This window comes from Pithys albifrons, chromosome 3, assembly GCF_047495875.1.
Source record: "Pithys albifrons albifrons isolate INPA30051 chromosome 3, PitAlb_v1, whole genome shotgun sequence".
Taxonomy (NCBI): domain Eukaryota; kingdom Metazoa; phylum Chordata; class Aves; order Passeriformes; family Thamnophilidae; genus Pithys; species Pithys albifrons.
This window is the reverse complement of record NC_092460.1, coordinates 18,991,375-19,008,650: the sequence shown is the minus strand read 5'-3', so window position 1 is coordinate 19,008,650 and position 17,276 is coordinate 18,991,375. Positions and strand designations below refer to the sequence as shown.

General features: G+C 44.9%; 1 protein-coding gene across 6 annotated transcripts in view; it reads right to left on the bottom strand.

Moving 5' to 3' along the window:
* The window catches only part of FLNB (filamin B), a 72,291-nt gene that overhangs the window by 30,189 nt on the left and 24,826 nt on the right, over positions 1 to 17,276 (bottom strand). For all 6 annotated transcript variants that reach the window (XM_071550834.1, XM_071550840.1, XM_071550836.1 and 3 more), the window contains 17 exons: positions 16,911 to 17,159; positions 15,814 to 15,911; positions 14,786 to 14,933; positions 12,188 to 12,306; positions 11,359 to 11,436; positions 10,430 to 10,592; positions 8,950 to 9,147; positions 7,136 to 7,273; positions 5,838 to 5,964; positions 5,152 to 5,288; positions 4,587 to 4,780; positions 4,154 to 4,267; positions 3,499 to 3,642; positions 3,035 to 3,158; positions 2,615 to 2,775; positions 1,986 to 2,076; positions 1,562 to 1,731 (listed from right to left, as the gene is read on the bottom strand). In XM_071550834.1, the coding sequence (XP_071406935.1) occupies positions 1,562 to 1,731; positions 1,986 to 2,076; positions 2,615 to 2,775; positions 3,035 to 3,158; positions 3,499 to 3,642; positions 4,154 to 4,267; positions 4,587 to 4,780; positions 5,152 to 5,288; positions 5,838 to 5,964; positions 7,136 to 7,273; positions 8,950 to 9,147; positions 10,430 to 10,592; positions 11,359 to 11,436; positions 12,188 to 12,306; positions 14,786 to 14,933; positions 15,814 to 15,911; positions 16,911 to 17,159 (2,453 nt within the window). The remainder of the gene's footprint in view (positions 1 to 1,561; positions 1,732 to 1,985; positions 2,077 to 2,614; positions 2,776 to 3,034; positions 3,159 to 3,498; positions 3,643 to 4,153; positions 4,268 to 4,586; positions 4,781 to 5,151; positions 5,289 to 5,837; positions 5,965 to 7,135; positions 7,274 to 8,949; positions 9,148 to 10,429; positions 10,593 to 11,358; positions 11,437 to 12,187; positions 12,307 to 14,785; positions 14,934 to 15,813; positions 15,912 to 16,910; positions 17,160 to 17,276) is intronic.

The window sequence follows — 17,276 nt, the reverse complement described above, 5'->3', positions numbered from 1 at the left end:
GCTAGGGAATAGCTTCCATGATCATTCTTGGTTGTTTTTAGAAAACACGCACACGGGTAGCTGTAGCAACACCACAAGATAGATAAGGCCGAATAAACAGCATTAAGCCAAGGCTCCTCTGCGGTGACGCGGCCCCTCAGGAATTTAACTACCTAGTCTGTCCTTCCCCTACTCTGAACAGTCCAGAGCCTCATTCACAAGCTACTGCTTAGGAACCTGAGAAAGACAAGGTCCAGGAATGACCTATGTGCTCACAGCCTGGAGGGACAACAAGGCTACTCTAATTATTTGGCAGTCTATTTTCATCTCCTTTGTTTAACCATTGCTTTCCTGCCATTGCTATCTGTGAGCATCTCCTGTAAGCCCACAGCTCCTCCACGATCCAGGACACTTCTCAAGATGGAAGACCCAAGAGGAAATCTGGTTGGGGCAACCTGTCTTGTTTCACCACTGCTTTTCAGGTGAAACGTAGCAATCTGATACTGCTCACAAACACATGCATGGAGTACAGATAACTGTTCCCTTCTGCATACCAACCCTGACTGAACAAGCCAAAGCCTCTGCAAACAGGCATGCCAGCCACATCCTGAGCTCATGCAACTGCCTATCCAAAAACAAACCCTAGCTCTATGGTGCTTCCAAGAATGTTAATCCAGCATTATCAGCTAAATAATACTGTGGTCCTCCTTATCAATCCACTCCTATGCAGCTTCATTCAAGGAAGGTGGTGCAGATGACCGAGTAGTTCACTTGACTGTTCAGCAGAACAAGAGCCACCAAACACTTTCATCTCAGCACTGCAGCACCTCCATCCTCACAAGTATATGAGATCCATGCATTCTGGTGTTTAGTGGCCCTTTACAAATGCACAAGCACAGCACAAGGAAAAATACTTCTAGTAGCTTATTATTATTAGTAGCTTCCAGTTTCAGCTCTTTAATGGTGTTGCTAGGAAGGATCTGTCTCTGAACCAAAATGACTCAGACTCAAGTTTTTCCAACCTAAGGGCAAACCTCAAATGCTGACAGATACTTCAGATGCATTTTTATCTGCAGCCCAGCTTCTCTCCTCAGCATTGACTTTCTATTTGTCCTACTGCGAACTGGTACAGCATCACGCAAACTCACTTTGCCCCTGCTCTGGTTTGCACTCCATCTCCTTTGACATGAGCAGCTTGCTGAGAGAGGCAGCACACCACAACCTGGTCTGCAGGACCATGGCAGCCCAGAGCAGCTCGGGCAGCAGCCAGCTCCATTTTGGAGTCTGGAAAGGTTTGCCAACTTTCTTCTTCAATGATGATGTAAGCTGTGTGCTACTGCTTCGGTGTCTCTCTTTTCCCCAGAGAAGAAAACAATGGCAAGCTATCAGTGGGTATGCCAGAAAACTGCATTAGTACTTTCCAATCCTAATTGTACTGCAGGCTTTAGGGATCCTGGGGAACAGGACACCCTGGCAAGGCTTTCTGGCTTGTTCCTCTGTGCGCAGATACCAGGTAGGGAGGTTGCTGGACGACATCAACATGAGCTATTCAGTCTTGTACTGCTGCATGAGTTGGACTTACCTGCTGTATGGGAGTGTACCTAACAGTGTGGGAATAGTCATAGTTGTCAATGACATCCAGATCCACCACTGCCTCTCCCGGCACTGGGCTGCTGAACTGCACATCCAGCGGTGCTTTTCCAGCTCCCTTGGTGAACACAGTGAAGTGTGTTGGCTTGCCATTTTCCACACCTGGAGAAAAATGTTAATCCTAATTTATGCAGAGCTTGCACACAGAAACTCTTCTCAAGAAGCATTCAGTACCAATAAAGCCCAGTCAAGCAAAATGTCAAGGGAAAGGCACCATTTCCAATTGCCTGGCACCTCACCCTGCTGTACCCAGGATGGCATTGCTGCATCCCAGCAAGGCTTAGCCAGGCAGTGGCTACCCTGCCACAGCCCCTCACGGTCCAGTGCTGGCTACACTACATAAACCCAACTCTCACCAGTTTTGTTCAGCCCAGGTCCTTCAGCTTTCACTTTGCTGGCATCATGGGAAGGGTCCACTTTAACTCTGAATGGGCTGGCAGGAATTTCCTGCAACAGAAACACAGCACTAAACATAAACAGGTCACTCTTCAGTAGCCAAAACTAGACAGATAATAAATTTAGATAATTTTGCTCTAATTCCAACACCATTTTGAGTAAAATTTTGCCTCACTTAAACACCCACCTTACTGAGTAGTATCACTGAAATTCTAGGGCAAAGTTAACAACTCTCCCTTTTATATTTTTAAGGAAAAATTTTCCCTCCATTTTCCTTCCAGAGTCACTTAGGTTTTTTATCCTTTAGAAAGCAGCTTTGCCCCATCACTGAGACCATACTTAGTATGTCAGTCCAACATATCACATGCTTGAACTTCAGTGTCCTCACCCAATTGCTCTCATTTGTGTACATCCAAGTATTAGAAAAGAAGTCTTAGGGTTTTTTTACACTTTTGTATAAACAGTGACCAGAGAAAGTGCATGTGAGCTAACATGGATAGAGCCAGCTGTGAACTGGCATGTGCTTGGTCATCAGAGAGCAGATAAACAGACTCTGGAAGCATCGGGCTACAAAACAAAGATTACAAACCTCTCCAGCAAAAAGCACTTTGATGGTGTAGCGCCCCGCAGCAGGCGGTGCATATTTCACTGTGAACGTATCATTAGCGTTGTGGATGATGTCAAAATCTATGTCCTCTTCCTCATCACTGACTACACGAGCATCACACTTAATTCCAACACTGACATCACCTAGGAAAAACGAAATGGAGGTTTGCCTACTGGACAGCACAGACACTGCCAGCCCAACAGCCAGACCATTCCCTTTCCCAGGAGTTCAAGTCACCATGTTAACTGATGTAACAGGTGGGATGATCACAACTCACTGCAATGTTCTGCTTCCCAAGGTTTTTCCACTGAACAGGGAAAGCCAGCATGAAACACTACATAACCCCCTGCCTTTGAAGACCCATGGTTCTGATACCACGGCAACAGCCCAGCCTGCCTTTACCTTCTCCTGCATCTGTGCAGTCCACAGTGAAGTGGGTTGGCTCATTTGCTTTCAGGCCAGTTCTCTCCACACCAGGTCCAAACACTTTCACTTTCTGAGGATGACTCCCTTGACCTATAAGGACCTACACAGATTCACAAAGGTCAGAATTACACATCTCTGTCACACTCAAAATCACAGACAAGTCAGAGCATTGCTTGGATAGAGGCTACAGGAAAACAGGACCAAATGAATTGCCCTGAATCCCCCAGGCTTCAGCAGGGCTGACAGGAGACCTCCAACACATAAGCTTGTGAAAACAGAAAGACTTATTCAAGCGGATAGGTTCCTGAAAAACAGAGCAGAAGGGCACACCTCCTTGAAGTTCACAGAAGAGTTTTATCATCCTATTTGCAGTAACAAGTAGTTGTGAGCACAAATGTCTTACTTGGCTGGAACTAAGTACTATCCATCTCTGTACTTACCCTAAATGGGCTATTGGGCACATTGGCTCCTCCCCAGACAACAGAAATTGTATGTTTGATTGGTTTAACTGGCACATAGGAACAGGCAAACACACCATCAGACTTGCTCTTTATCTGGATATCAATAGGGTTTCCTTCTCCGTCCTAAAAACAATAATACAAGCAGAAGGTTCAGATAGTTAAAAAATATTTGCATGGTTTGAACAGCCCACGACTGTTCCAAAATACATCAGGTTTTTCCTTCCAAAACTGCAGTTCAGAACACTGAAGAAACATGCAATTTACACTCCTGCAAAGTCTACCTTGTCTAATGCTTGCTCATTCATTACACCATCCTGTAACACACAGGAAATTCACAGACTCGGAGACACTTCAGTACTTCCAAATTACAGCTCCAGGAAATTACACCTTGCTTTGCTGAGAAGACTCAGTAGGGAAGCAAAGCATGTTTTTCATACACCACAGAGAATTCACCTTGTCTTGAATTAGGTTGTTGCCTGCCTACATCACACAGATCAAAGCACAGAGCTTTGACTGAATTACACATGCCCAGAATTAAGTGGCATTTAAGCGAGTAGAAATACTTAAGGCATTTTTCTCAACAGTATTAAAGCCTTTTGGTTGAAGTTGCACATAGCTGCCTTTGGCTTTTTACCTGTGCATACATCTTCAGAGGTGCTTTCCCAGCGTCCTTGGTTTCAACTGTGAACTCAGCAGGATTGTTCACTATACAGCCAGTCCTCTCCAGACCTGGGCCATAAGCTTTCACCTAAAAAAGCACCTCAAGACTATTAGTTTGCAGTTCAGAAAGAGAAGCAAAACTAAGTGATTTAGTTATAAAGACCTGCCCCCTCCACAAAACCCATGAAGTACAGGATACTACTTTGGCAGGTTTCCATTACATTAAATCAAAACCACAACAGTGCTATTAGAAAAAGCTGGATAGTAACTGGCTGGAGCTTGGCAAATTCAGAGCTTTAAGCAGATACAGCTCAAGAGTCAAGTCTGCTACTAGAATCCTTCAGAAACATCTCTACTGTAGTTACATCATAGACCTGCTATGCCGTGGGTGAACTCTCATACACCACCTTATCTGAGTTGAAGTCGCCTGAAGCCGGTCGGATGAAGGCCATGTAAGGGCTGTCTTTTATGTCCTCATCATCACACATGATGTGCACAGCATATTCACCAGGCTCTTTGGGCCAATACTTCACATCACACGAGCCATCATTCTTGTCATCACACTCAATTTTAGCCTGAGAAGGACCTTCTATGGCAAAGCCTGAAAAAGGAACAAGTAGGTTCCTCATATTAGGTTTGGGGTAGCTGCTAACTTAACACTACTTCCACAAATAGCTTTTCGTCAGCCATAACCACGCCTGATCTCTCCATCACCCTTCTTCAACAATATGGGACATAATCCATCATTCCTTTTTGCACCCCATCCCACAAAACTACACATTAACACCCACCCTTAACACACACTCCTGTCTCTAGGACTTCCCTTGATACTCTGATAGCTGTTTGTGTTTAGATCACAACATCTTACAGACATGCTTTTTTTACTGTAGGGAAAGCCATCGTTTCTCATGAGTTCTTTGCTAGCATTGAAATATATATAAATATTTCAGACAAACTAAATAAGTAACATACCAAGAGAACCAACTTCAGTGCCAATGGACTCGACCACGAAGTCAGCCGATTTGCCCACAATTCCCTCGTGCAGTCCTGGCCCCCAGGCTCGCACTTTCTGAGGACCTGCTTCATGACCCACTTGAACTTCAAAGGGGCTACAAGATGAAAACAAACCAGGTATTAGAAATGAGGACAAATACAGCATCTATGTTTTTCCCCAGGCATTTTAATGAGGCTTTACATTGGATTTTCCATATTAATAGATGCTACCATGTGGTGGCACAGTGCCCAGCAGAGTGTCTTTCTAGCAGAGAGGTCATCCAAGCCACCACATGCTTAAATCTTGCACCACAAACCCTGAGTGTCAAACACTTAGCTTGGTCTGCTTTGCTGTAGCCTTGAACACTAAAATAACAAATCCCTTCAAAAACTCACAGCAAAGTCCAAGCTGCACGATCCAAGTTTTATTAGTTTTTGTATTCATGATTTTGAGTTTAGAAAGACTGATGCAAATCACCCTTCAGAGCTTGCTCAGTATAAGCAGTTCCAGCCCTAAACCAGGCTGCAGATAAACTGTTAACACAACCATGTGCCACTAACTTGTCCCCCCAGTTTCTTCAAAGTTCAGCATTGCTTTAAATGCTCACCAACTACATAACCCACTGAAGGGCACAAAAATGCCCCCAAAGCTGCTTCTAACTCACCTTTTTGGGATGTTGTGGCCACCCCATGTAATCGTGACAACATACTTCCCTGGGGTAGCTGGATAATATTCAAATGCATATACACCATCCATAAAGCCTTTTTGTTTCACCAACTCCTCCAAGCCCTCTGTTGAAAGATCAGTTCAGCATTAAACTTAACAGCTTCCATCCTGCTTTCAATTACTCAGACAAGTTCATGTTTTCCAGTATTTATTTTAGCTTGCAAGAATAAATTTCTTCCAACAAAAAAAAAAGGTCAGGTTATAAGGGAAGTTAGTTCTAGCTGCCCTCTAGGACAAAGACAGCAAACACTTCCAGAAGAAATACAGCAGAAAGTATTTTAAGTTACCAGACTTAATAGGTTCCCTTGTGTTTTATTTTCTTAGTCTGCAGTATGATGCATGTCATATGTTAAAACAAAAAAGCTTAACATTTGTCAGACTTTGTAACCACAAATATGCAGAGAATGCCTACTTTTCATTTTCTTCAAGATGAAGAATTCAGGGAGAAAAGCTTAATACACTAAAATTTACATCGATACGTCTGTTACTTTTTTCCCCCCAACTGCATGAAGCCACACAGTCAGAGCTCTGTGCTGTGGAGGAGGTGAAGGCAATACAATGCACCTTTGAATGCTGTCCCAGCTGGGGGGAGGTAACTGGGGGGAAGGTGACTGGCTCTGCTGCTCCTCTCGAGCAGCAGCACAGCCACTGCTGCCGGCAGCCTCACCAGTCAGTAGCCACTGTGCTCCCATCATTCCAGCCTGCCAGGCACAGAGCCACATCCAGAGCTCAGGGCACACCAAAGGATCTGGGATGGATCCTGGCAGATGGTCTCCATGTCAGCCTGCAGGTTCCCTTTCCTCCTCTGCTCATGTGCCTAAGCAGCCAGAGCCACCAGGAATGCTGCTCTGAGCCTTCCCAGCTTTATGAGAGCAGGATTTCCACTCTGACAGAGACTCTGGAGCATGACTTGCTCCCACAAATCAGATGAAGATGCAATGTGTACCCATAAAGCTTGGAGGCCATGGCAGGTAGATGCATGGGTTTTCTCAGTTTTGCTAACTGATGCATTAAAATAGAACTAAAACCAGACGTTATCTTACCCACCCCTGCAGGTCTAAACCTTCACACTAGACACAAAGTACCAAAAAACCCTTCTGAAATTTGGCTTTTTATGATACAGATGCCATCAGTTCCATCAGGACACCACCTCCTTACTGCTCTTCCTTTTCCCAGGTTTTGACCCCCTGCTTTCTCCAGAACACATCCACAGGACAGATTTACATCAACACTCACTTGGTCCCTTTATAGTCACTCCAAGGTCTCCACTCCCTGCTGCTCTGGTATCAACCTTGAAGTCGGCTGTTTCCCTCATGCGGACGCCCTTGGGCTGCAGCCCTCGACCAGTGGCACGGCATGCATTGGGGTTGCAGGCTGCAAGGCAATTCCAGGCATTAACACTGTCTTTGATTCTCAACATACAGGCAGCCCAGCCAGCCTGGAACAACCTTTAGTTTACCGTTGACTCAGGGCAACCACAGCCTAGCTTTCAGCACAAGCTTTAGGGTTACAGCATTAAGGCACAGACAGGAGTCTGCCCAGTCCCTGACTGCCTCATGGCTTTTGGGCAGTAGCAGTCAGTGCAGCCAGGCAGCTCTGGGCTGTTTTTTAGAATTTAACAAACACTGAAGCCCTGTTGCTTTCCAATTCGATGCCAGTTATCAATACAAGACTTTTACACAGCTATCACTTACAGATAACTCACCACAGACATAACCTTCCTGATGCCTTTTGTGTTGAGGCACACTGCAGTGTGGGGTGAAGGTTCCCTTTGCAGATAAGCCCCACTGAACAGAGTTACTGTGCTGGTCTTTCAGAAGCATGTGACTGGGAGAATGCTAGTAGCAAGGCTGATTTTTGCATGCGCTTCATTAGGAGATGTAGCATCAAAATCCCTCTGCTTGTCACAGCTCACATTTGCAAAGAAGCAAAGCCACCAAGCCCTCTGCAGACTGAAGCAGCCATGGGTAGGGGAAGGAGGTTACACATGGCTTAGGCTTATGCTTGGCTTCTTTCCTCAAGTGCTCCTCCAGGCCTGCAGAGTGGCTACAGAAATAAGTACCATACACTTAAGAACAGTTTTCCTTACACAATCCCAGCTATCATGAGGTCTTCAACACCAGAGACCTGAAGGGTTTGAAGAGACTTACAGATAACCACAGCTTCTCAGCAATGTAAACTGAACATGCATTTTCCCAAAACACACCGAGCTTACAGCAGGAGCACACATCTGCCAAGCAGCTCCTTAGGTTTTCCCTCATTGCAACAGCTCACCCCTGCAGCAGCCACCACCACTCCATGTCCTACACCGGATGGTGCGAGCAAGGATCGTGTGCCATCTGCTAGCACTGAAAGCTCAGTGGGAACACACAGGAGCGTGGCCGACGTGGAGTGGGAACAACTTGCAAAGAGCTTATACAGCTGCGTCAGGCAGCTTGTGGTTAAGCCAGTTTCACTGACTGGGTCACACGCCGCTTCAGTTTGCTTGCAACTTTCCTCCCCAATCCCAACAAAACCAAAAGCTCTTTTGGCTGGGACAAGCTGCAGGCTAGAAGCTCACGAAAAGCAAACATGACAGAGCATCCTGCACACCTCTTACCAACTATGAAGCCATTAGCAGTGAAGTCCAAAATTCCACAAATGGAGGGTAGCTCAGGAGAGATGAGCAGAGATCTAAAAGCGTAGGAGCACGTAAGGATGGAACAGAAAGCAAGTTAGGTGTCAGTTAAGAAGGAAAACAGTAAATACAGTCATTTGAGGAACAAAGGTGGAAAACAGCAGATGCTGCATAGCTGCATAGGTCATTCAAAAAAATATTACAAGGGGCAGCTTAACATTTGGAAGTCTAAGCAGAAAGGAAACTAGCAACAAAAGCCATATTGCTGTTAGAGAGCACTGGTTTACCCTGTGAATACCTGATGACCCACTGATCAGGACCAAAGTGTTGAAAGGTACAAAGAATGTACAAGGCAAGATTCAAGAATATTCTGTGATCACATCCAAGGACAAAAATGGCCCTCTATGTTTAGGCGTATTTTTAAAAAACATACCCTCTCCAATGAGAACAGTGCAAGGAGTTTTGGGAATTGCCTCCCCAGCAAAAGTCACTTTGACAATGTGAGGACCAGCTTGAACAGGTTTGTAGGTGCAACGGTAGACTTGGTTGCCTTTGTCTTCTACTACAACTTCAGCAAGGCTTCTCCCTTGAGGATCCTCTACTTCCACAGTCACATCACCCACACCAGCACCTGCAAAGGAAACAAGCCCACCTGAGCCTCAGCTTCCCCACAGCAACAGGCACTGTGTTTTGGACCACTGCCAGCTGTCTGGGCTCAGCCAGTCACCTTCTGCTGCCATTACTAGGAACAGCCTCTGTGTTCACCTTTTGCTGAGAGCAACCAAACATTAGAGTGGGGAGGGGGCAAGACAGGATGGTGGCATCTCCATGAAGCCAAACTGACAAGGGGTCTGCTGCTCCAGCCACAGGGTTTCACAACAGTATCATGGTACTGAATATACATACAGCCTGGTTATCCCATGGCTACCACTCTAACACCTCTATCACAGATCAGCCCACAGCACTACTAGTCAGTTCAAACTCTCAAGCTTTGAAGTGGTTTAGATTAAAAGATTGGACAATGTGCATGCTGCTCTGGACAAGAAGCCTTCTCTGCCAGACCTATTCACTTTTGTTCAGACACCTGCTCTTCTCACACTTTATTCAACTCATCATACAACAAAAACAGTTTTCTATATACTTTCAGAGGCCAGACATGTCTTTACATGATTCAGACCACTCCCTCTCCCAATTAGAGGCTGAACATAATACTTCCCCTCACTATAACCACATTTAATTTTATTCCTAAGCTCCCTCAGGCAGAAGGCAATGCAAATATGCTACTCAGCATATTTCAGTGTTTAAATGCTACAAGTAACTGCCCTAAGTAGTTTCACATTGTTCTAAATGAATTAGCATTTGTAGCATCTTATTGACTCATTCCTCTAGGCTACAGCATTGGCCTAATTGCAGACAACAAATAATGTGATGGAGATGCCCTAATGAAGATAGTAGCCCTCTAATAATTACAATAGAGGTTGACACCAGTTCATCACTGAAGTATGAACTTCTATTAGCACTGCAGCAGGTTCTTTCTGTAGAGCTAAATACAGAACAGACTACGCATTTACAGTTTGCTCACAGTTTATCCTTCACATTTATTCAACCTGTCACATTCCTGTTCAAAATGAGTTGGGAGAAGAAACCAGCCAGGAACTTGCCTCCTGCCATTTAGCAAACTCACGGCAAATTTCTGGGTAAGGCTTAGTACCCTCCTGCCCCAGCTCAGCTCCACATGTCAAATATTTCATAGACAGCTGAAGCCTTCAGAGCTGCCTGGATGTTATTTCACCTCTGAACTTGATGAGGCTACAAATCCTCATCCACTTTTCAGGTTTTTTTATTTCTCCAAGGCCTTAGATTCTGACATTTGAGGTAACTGCAGGATTTCTGTCCACCTTCATCCTGCTTACCTGCTGTGTAGAGGTCAAAGTAGGTAGGCTTGTTGGCAATGTTCCCTGTTGCCTCCAGTCCTGGTCCCTTTGCTGTCACTTTGCTTGCATCTCCCTGGGCTTTGTCAACATTCACTTCAAATGGGCTCTTTGAGATGTGCTGCCCAGCAAACAGGACTGAAACCTAGAGACAGAGAGCAGCAGCTCAGACTCACTGGGTAGAGGCAGAGCTCAGCATCGCTGCCATGAAACCAAGTGCAGGGTCACACCTGCATTCCCAGCACAGAGAGTCTTTGCCTCAGAGGTGAGAGACCATCCATCCCCCAGCCTTCATCCTGTCCATACAGTGTAACTGCTGGACACATCCTTAAAGTGCTGCTCACAGAGTCAGCCACACCTGGGGATACTTCAATCAGGATGTGACAATAAGAGGCAGATCACCATCCAGCAATGAAAAGTTGCATTTATTTTTTCAGGCAGGCTGTGGGGATGAGCCACTCTGGCAAGTGTGAAAGCCACAGGATCACCCATTATAAACCTGCTTTTATGGGTATCCAGGGACAGAGTTGGGTGGTGAACCTTCTCTTGAAAATGCCCACAGTGTACAGTTCCACCAGCAAAGAAACAAACTGGTATTTTCATCTGCATCTCTGTGACAACACACAAAGCTGGCTTCAAGAGGTGCAGGAAGTGACCACACGTGAGAGAAGAGCCAGCTGTAGTACTTGATACCCAAATACATACACGCTTTCTCCCAACACACACTTCTTTTCCCCTTGAGAAGGGAGCAGCCCAAAAAGCCCAGCTGGAGAATTAAGTTTTCCTTTTCTTCAGGATGCCTAGAGTGGCTATGACCTGTCACTGAACAGGCAGCCCTCAGGGGCTCACAGTAACAACCAGCAGAACAGGGTGTTTAGCAAGAGAACACTGGTTATTGACACACAACTCACCTTGTGAGGTCCAGTAACCCTTGGAACATACTGGACTGAATAAGTCTTGTTTTTGTCACTGGATGGTGTTATCTTTGCCTAGGAGAGAAACACATCCATCACTGAGCCGTGCCCACGCATGCCAGAGGAATACTTTTCTGGGGACCACTTGATACTGCAAACTATTTCAGAGTCAGCAATGCTAGAGACTTGTTGCTGTGGGAGCAGGGATCCTTGCCACCTCCTCTTTTCACATGGAAAACACCACATTGGTTTAGTCTTCACAAGAGAGGAAGCAAGGCACCTTCTCCCCACCCCAGCCCTTTCCCTCACTGTGAATTGCTCTACCGGGGCAGGCCAAAACTGAGGAGACATTGAGTCCAATGTACAGCTGTATTTTTCTGGAATGTTGTAACATGATCAAGTGGAGCACTTGGATGAGAATTTCTATAAACATTAAAACCAGCATTTTAACTCAAAATGATTCATGGCACCTAAATAGCTGCTTTAGCCATTCTTGAAGAATGAGTAAGGGCAGACAGTGATTTAGTGATGTGTGTTATCTAAAAGCAGGTCAGAGTGTACTTGGCCAGTCAAGCTAAAGCACTGCAACTACTGGACACTGGAGTTGTGTTGCTTAGTTGCAGATAGTGACATTTTTTCAAGTTCATCCAGTAAGGCAATTAGGAAAGGCTTGAAGCTTCTTGCACTTTTGATATATTGTATTTCGTAACTTCTTTTTAGATGACTTATCTGTTAAGACCTCACTTGTGAAAGATGAAGGTTACTGCAGAAACTTCAGCATACAGACCAACTTTACTTTTCCATACAAAACATTTAACATACATACCTCCTCTCTGTTTCCTTCTGGATCCTCTATGAAGACCATCAGGTCACCCTGCCCAGCACTGATGGTGTCCACTGTGAAGATGGCAGGCTGCTTCACCATGTTCCCATGAGGCTCAATCCCTGTGAGAAAGGCACAGAACAGTACATAAGCTGTTGCCACAAAACTCAAAAGACAATTTGGAGGCTACCAAAAAGCTGTCCAACCCATTCGCCCACACAAGCCCCCAGCACCAGCTTCCCCAGGCCACTGCATGACACCTCCTCACCCACTGCCCAGAGCATCATGCTCACAATAAGGCCTGCTCTTACAATAGAAGCATTTTTAAAAATTGGTTGAACCATTGGCAGTCAACTCATCCTAGGATCTCTGACAGAGTCAGGAAGCTGGCTGGTACCTGCATTCAGATGAAAGCAAGTTACCCCAGCAGGTACTGAGGGTCACCCCCATTGCCGGCGACTGCCCATCCAATGCTGACAGCAAGTGGGGTAAGTGCATCAGCTTCTCTTTAGGAGTTGCTCTACTTCACACAGCTAAATGCTGAAATGTGCTGTACCACATGAAGGGAAAGAAATTTTGGAAAGCCTTTTGGTAAAGACATTACCCTAGAGCCAAGGGTAAAGGACTCAAGCAAGCCAATTTTTACCTCTACTGTTCCATCTTACTCCATTTTCAGAACCCAACAGTACAGACACTGCTCAGATTTACTGTTCATTCAGAGCTGCCCAGACTACTTTGCCAGAGTGAACAGTGTGGAAATGGCATGCAGGAATCTCTTTAAACCACAAAAATCCTGCTGTTCAGTGAGGCTTCCACTTAACTTTTAATCAGTTTTCTTATTCCTCAGCACAGGGCCTGCTACAGCACGCATTTACCAGCAGGGTTTCATCATCTCCCTCTACACAGTCCCAGGTCATGACATCTGTCATGGTGGTGTCAGACTGAGTGGGTGGAAGAACTTCCCAAAATTGCCAGTTCCAGACTAGCCAAAACACATATACCCTTCCGTCCAAGGGAATTGCTCCTTGGCTTATTATAAAAACGTGGGCACTACTGCTCCATAGCACAATTAGTGGAAAGTGCAACGTCTGATAGATTATAAAGGAAGTGGTTGTGAACAACAGAATTCCTGAACTTGTTTATCTTCAGAAAACAATAACTTGAGAGCAATGCAAGGAAGATCATGTTTTTACTAGGAAATCTGAGCATTCAGATAAGGTGTTAACAATTGACATATTCATTCTTTCAAACCAAACCCTAGATTATCATCTCGCCTAAACAGCTATAAATTCGATCTTCAGTTTTATGGAGTCTTATTGCTTAAACAGCTATAAATTTGCTCTTCAGTCACAGTATCTTTACCTCACAAGCATTAGGGTATGGTTTTCATTCAAGTTATGTATCCCTCTTCTGAAAGTGCAAGATGATTGCTTATCCTACGAAGACAGCTTCAGGCAGGATAACATTAGTCACAACACTTTCTTAGCCAACATTTCATTTTCTAGATTTTACTCTCTTATCAGAGGTCTGCTTTAGCTGGTTAAACGAGAACTCACAGGGCATCATTGATGCTCTGCATGACTCTGTACATCCCCTCTGCAGGCTCATTCTACATCAGGTCTACACACAGCTGCCCTGAGTGCAAACCAAACCACTGCAGTGCCCAGAGTGCTGTACTACAGCTGAGACTCATGTTGAGAGATTATGAGCACTTACATGGAAAACATTAAAAAAAAAAAAAGCTAAGACTGACCACTTCACATTTGACAGTCACCATTTTCTGAAAGCTTGAAAACCTGTTCCTCATCTGTCAAAAGACTCTGACCAGCTTGGTAGTGAGTCCCTTGCTTCCAGAGTCACCTTCCAAGTCTGACACATGTTAGCAGGCAGAATGGCCAATTGTACTTAGTGACTCTGTTTTGGCAATTAACTTCAGAAAAACATCAATCTTTCAAGAAGAGCCACTCACCCCTCATAATTTCCATTACAATGGCTCCAGAGCATTGCATACACGAGTACAATAAAGTAATTACAGTTTTTGAAAGAATAAGAACATGACTAAAGACAGACTTGACAGATTGAGGCAGGTTGATCAGTCATTTATACATCTGGGGCCTGAAAAACTTTTCTATGTGTTGTGGTTTGCTGTGGAAGGCATCAACAAAGGACATAAACCCTAAGTAGGATAAGTGCTAGGATAAGAGAGACACAGAAGGCATGAGGTTTTTCCTCTCTAAAGGAGTGCTTTATCACAATAAGCATTCACTGCTAGATCACTGACAGTCAGCAGCAGTACTGCTAGCTTGACTTTCACACCAAGGCTGTTTTCACCCCATGCCATGCTACTTCTCCCAGCTGTGGATGGGAGGCTGGCAGCTTGCAGAACAGGTTCAGAGACTTTGGGGAATTTACATGTTAGAACTAGGAGTGTCTTTTGGACTATATCCATGTATTTCTGAAACCAGGCACCACACCAAGAGTATACAAGTGAAACTTTGAAGTCAGTTACAGTAGGTCTGGAGTTCAACATAAGCAGAAAACCCCACCCAGCTTTCTGAAGAGTTACATGCTCCACACAGCTTCAGCTCACCAAGTCCTTACCTCTGCCATAAGCCCTTGCTTTCTTTGGATTCAGTTTGGGTTTTAAAGGAGCTCCTGGTTTCAGCTTGGCTTTGGGGAACTGGGACAGGTAAGTCATCACGGAATGCTCATCCACATCAGGGTGGATAATTTCTTCAGGGGTAATAACCTGAAAGACAGTGCAATTAAGTATATTGTACCGGTGCTTGGTTACTGCATGTCAACACAGAAACAGAGCCATGACATAGCCTGAGATTTCAAAACTCCCACATGCTAATGTGATTTCTTACATTTCTTTTCCCTGGATATAAACACTATTTATTATCTCACAGCAAGAAAATCAAGAAGCTCATTATGGTCTCCAGTGTGGCTTGGGGGTTTTTTGTGCCTTGATTACTGGGGTTCTCAGGAGACTGCAACAAGCTTAATAGTATCAAGGCAAGACAACAGTAGTTATGTTCTCCTGGAAAAGTGATTTGGGGAAAATTGATACTGAAAAAATTAATAATTTATAATCCTGTACACTATAGCTCTGAACTGCAGTGCTTGCTAAGTAAAACTTGTGACCAGTCTCTTTTGCTTCCACAACACAAACTGCTCTGGCAGCTTCAGAGATTTCAGCAATTCTGTCCAACTTTATCAGCATGAAAATAATCCATTTTGTAAATACATTGTTCTCTGTTTGAACATCATCTTTGCAGGTGATTTCCTAAGCCAGCAAGTTTATCTTCTGTAGAATTCAAAACAAAGTCACTCCATGGACTAACAGAGCAGGCCCTACCACACAGGCACCTCCTTCTACACCATATGCTGCAACAGCAGTTGCCTTCAGCAGAGACACCTACACAAAATCTTACGACCAGAGCTCTGAAATGTAATAGTACGTTTCATTACAGTTCATCTCATCTCAGGCAATTTCATGAGTTAACTGTAACTTTTTGAAATGCCCAAGCAGCTTCACCTGCTTTCCTCCATTTAAACTCAAGCCAGTTCCAAGGACAAAGCCAGCCATGTGCTCCCACAGGCAGCCCATGTCTTGGTGGCCTTACCTGTGGCACACCCAGCCAGTCATCTGCCTGCTGCATGGCTTCCCGAGCATTGTCAACGGGTTTCTTCGGGTCCCAGGTCTCCCAGTCAGGGCACAAGCCTGCAAGCACATTTCATTTGTTAGGTGCTACCTGCAAAGGAGCTTCCCTAGCTGAAGAGACCGAGCACAAACTCCACAGCCACTTTTATCACACTGCTATGCAAAACGACATTCAGAGCTTTGCAGAAGTAACCAAAACAAAACAAACATATGCTGCTCACTGAAACACCTCTGAGACAACAATCAGCACAGAGTTATAGAATGGTTTGGGCTGGAAGGAACCTTTAAAGGTCATCTAGACCAATCCCCATGCAGCAACTCTTCAACAGAGCCCTGTCCAAGCTGACCTTGAATGTTTCCAGGGATGAGGCATCTACCACCTCTCTGAGCAACCTGTGCAAGACACCACTCTAAATTCAGCACAAATACATCTAGGCATCTTTTATGTTTCTTTAGCTCTCTTGCAGCAAATTTGGTAAAAATAATTTCAACCACTTGCCACACCATCCCAGATTGAATTAGATGAGCACCAGCAGTCACACTAGCAAGGCTGTTCTACAAGAAGGTGAGGAAACTGTGCCTATTTCGCACTTCATCACATTATTTGCCTTAAGCAGCTCAGCCTCAGCTTGCTAAACGCTGAAGTTTCAGGTAGTGCGCAGCTTCTGGCTGCTCTGTGCTCCCTCTGCAATCCTATTTCAGGAGAACACATGAAGCCTCCTGCTGCACCCTGAAGTTGAAAGGTTGTTGGCACGTGTTGTGGGAACAAGCTTTTCTTCCACTTAGGAGCCAGCATTTGTGTCTTTGTACCCTGCATCCAATACTAAGCTCAGATGTGGCGCCTCCCATAATGCAATCACACATTCTGCTTCAGGCCAGAATTTCTCTTGGCCAAGTCATTTACAACTTGTTGCTTCCCACAGCTGGCTTCTTTGGACTGGGGTTTTCTTGAAAGCCTCATTCTACTCCAGCTCAGCAGTGAAAAACTCCTTTCATAGGAAGAGCAGCCACAAGGACAACAAGCAAGGAAAACACAGACCATGAGAGGAAAGGACTTACCTGGAGCACAGCTGTCAACAAGAGCACCCAGTGCTTTGCCATCCTGCCAGTTCTGATTGAAGTTCGTGATTGGCAAATAAGGAATTTTGTTCTGGATCCAGCCCAGCAGCCTCTGCTTAGGGGTCTGCTTCTTTGCATCATCATCACCTTCATCCTCCCACACTGGCATGGAAATTGAGTAGTGGAGAATAAGGGTCCATATCAGGCCAAGGATCAACTTCAAGTTTCCATCAACTATGGCTTTACTATCTGGAAGACAAAAGACATACAACTGATTATTCGCCATCCTAAAGGAAAGACGTGTTTTTAAAACAGTGTGCCTGCACTCATGCCCAGATAATCAAGGACAAGATCCAGGCTGCTGCA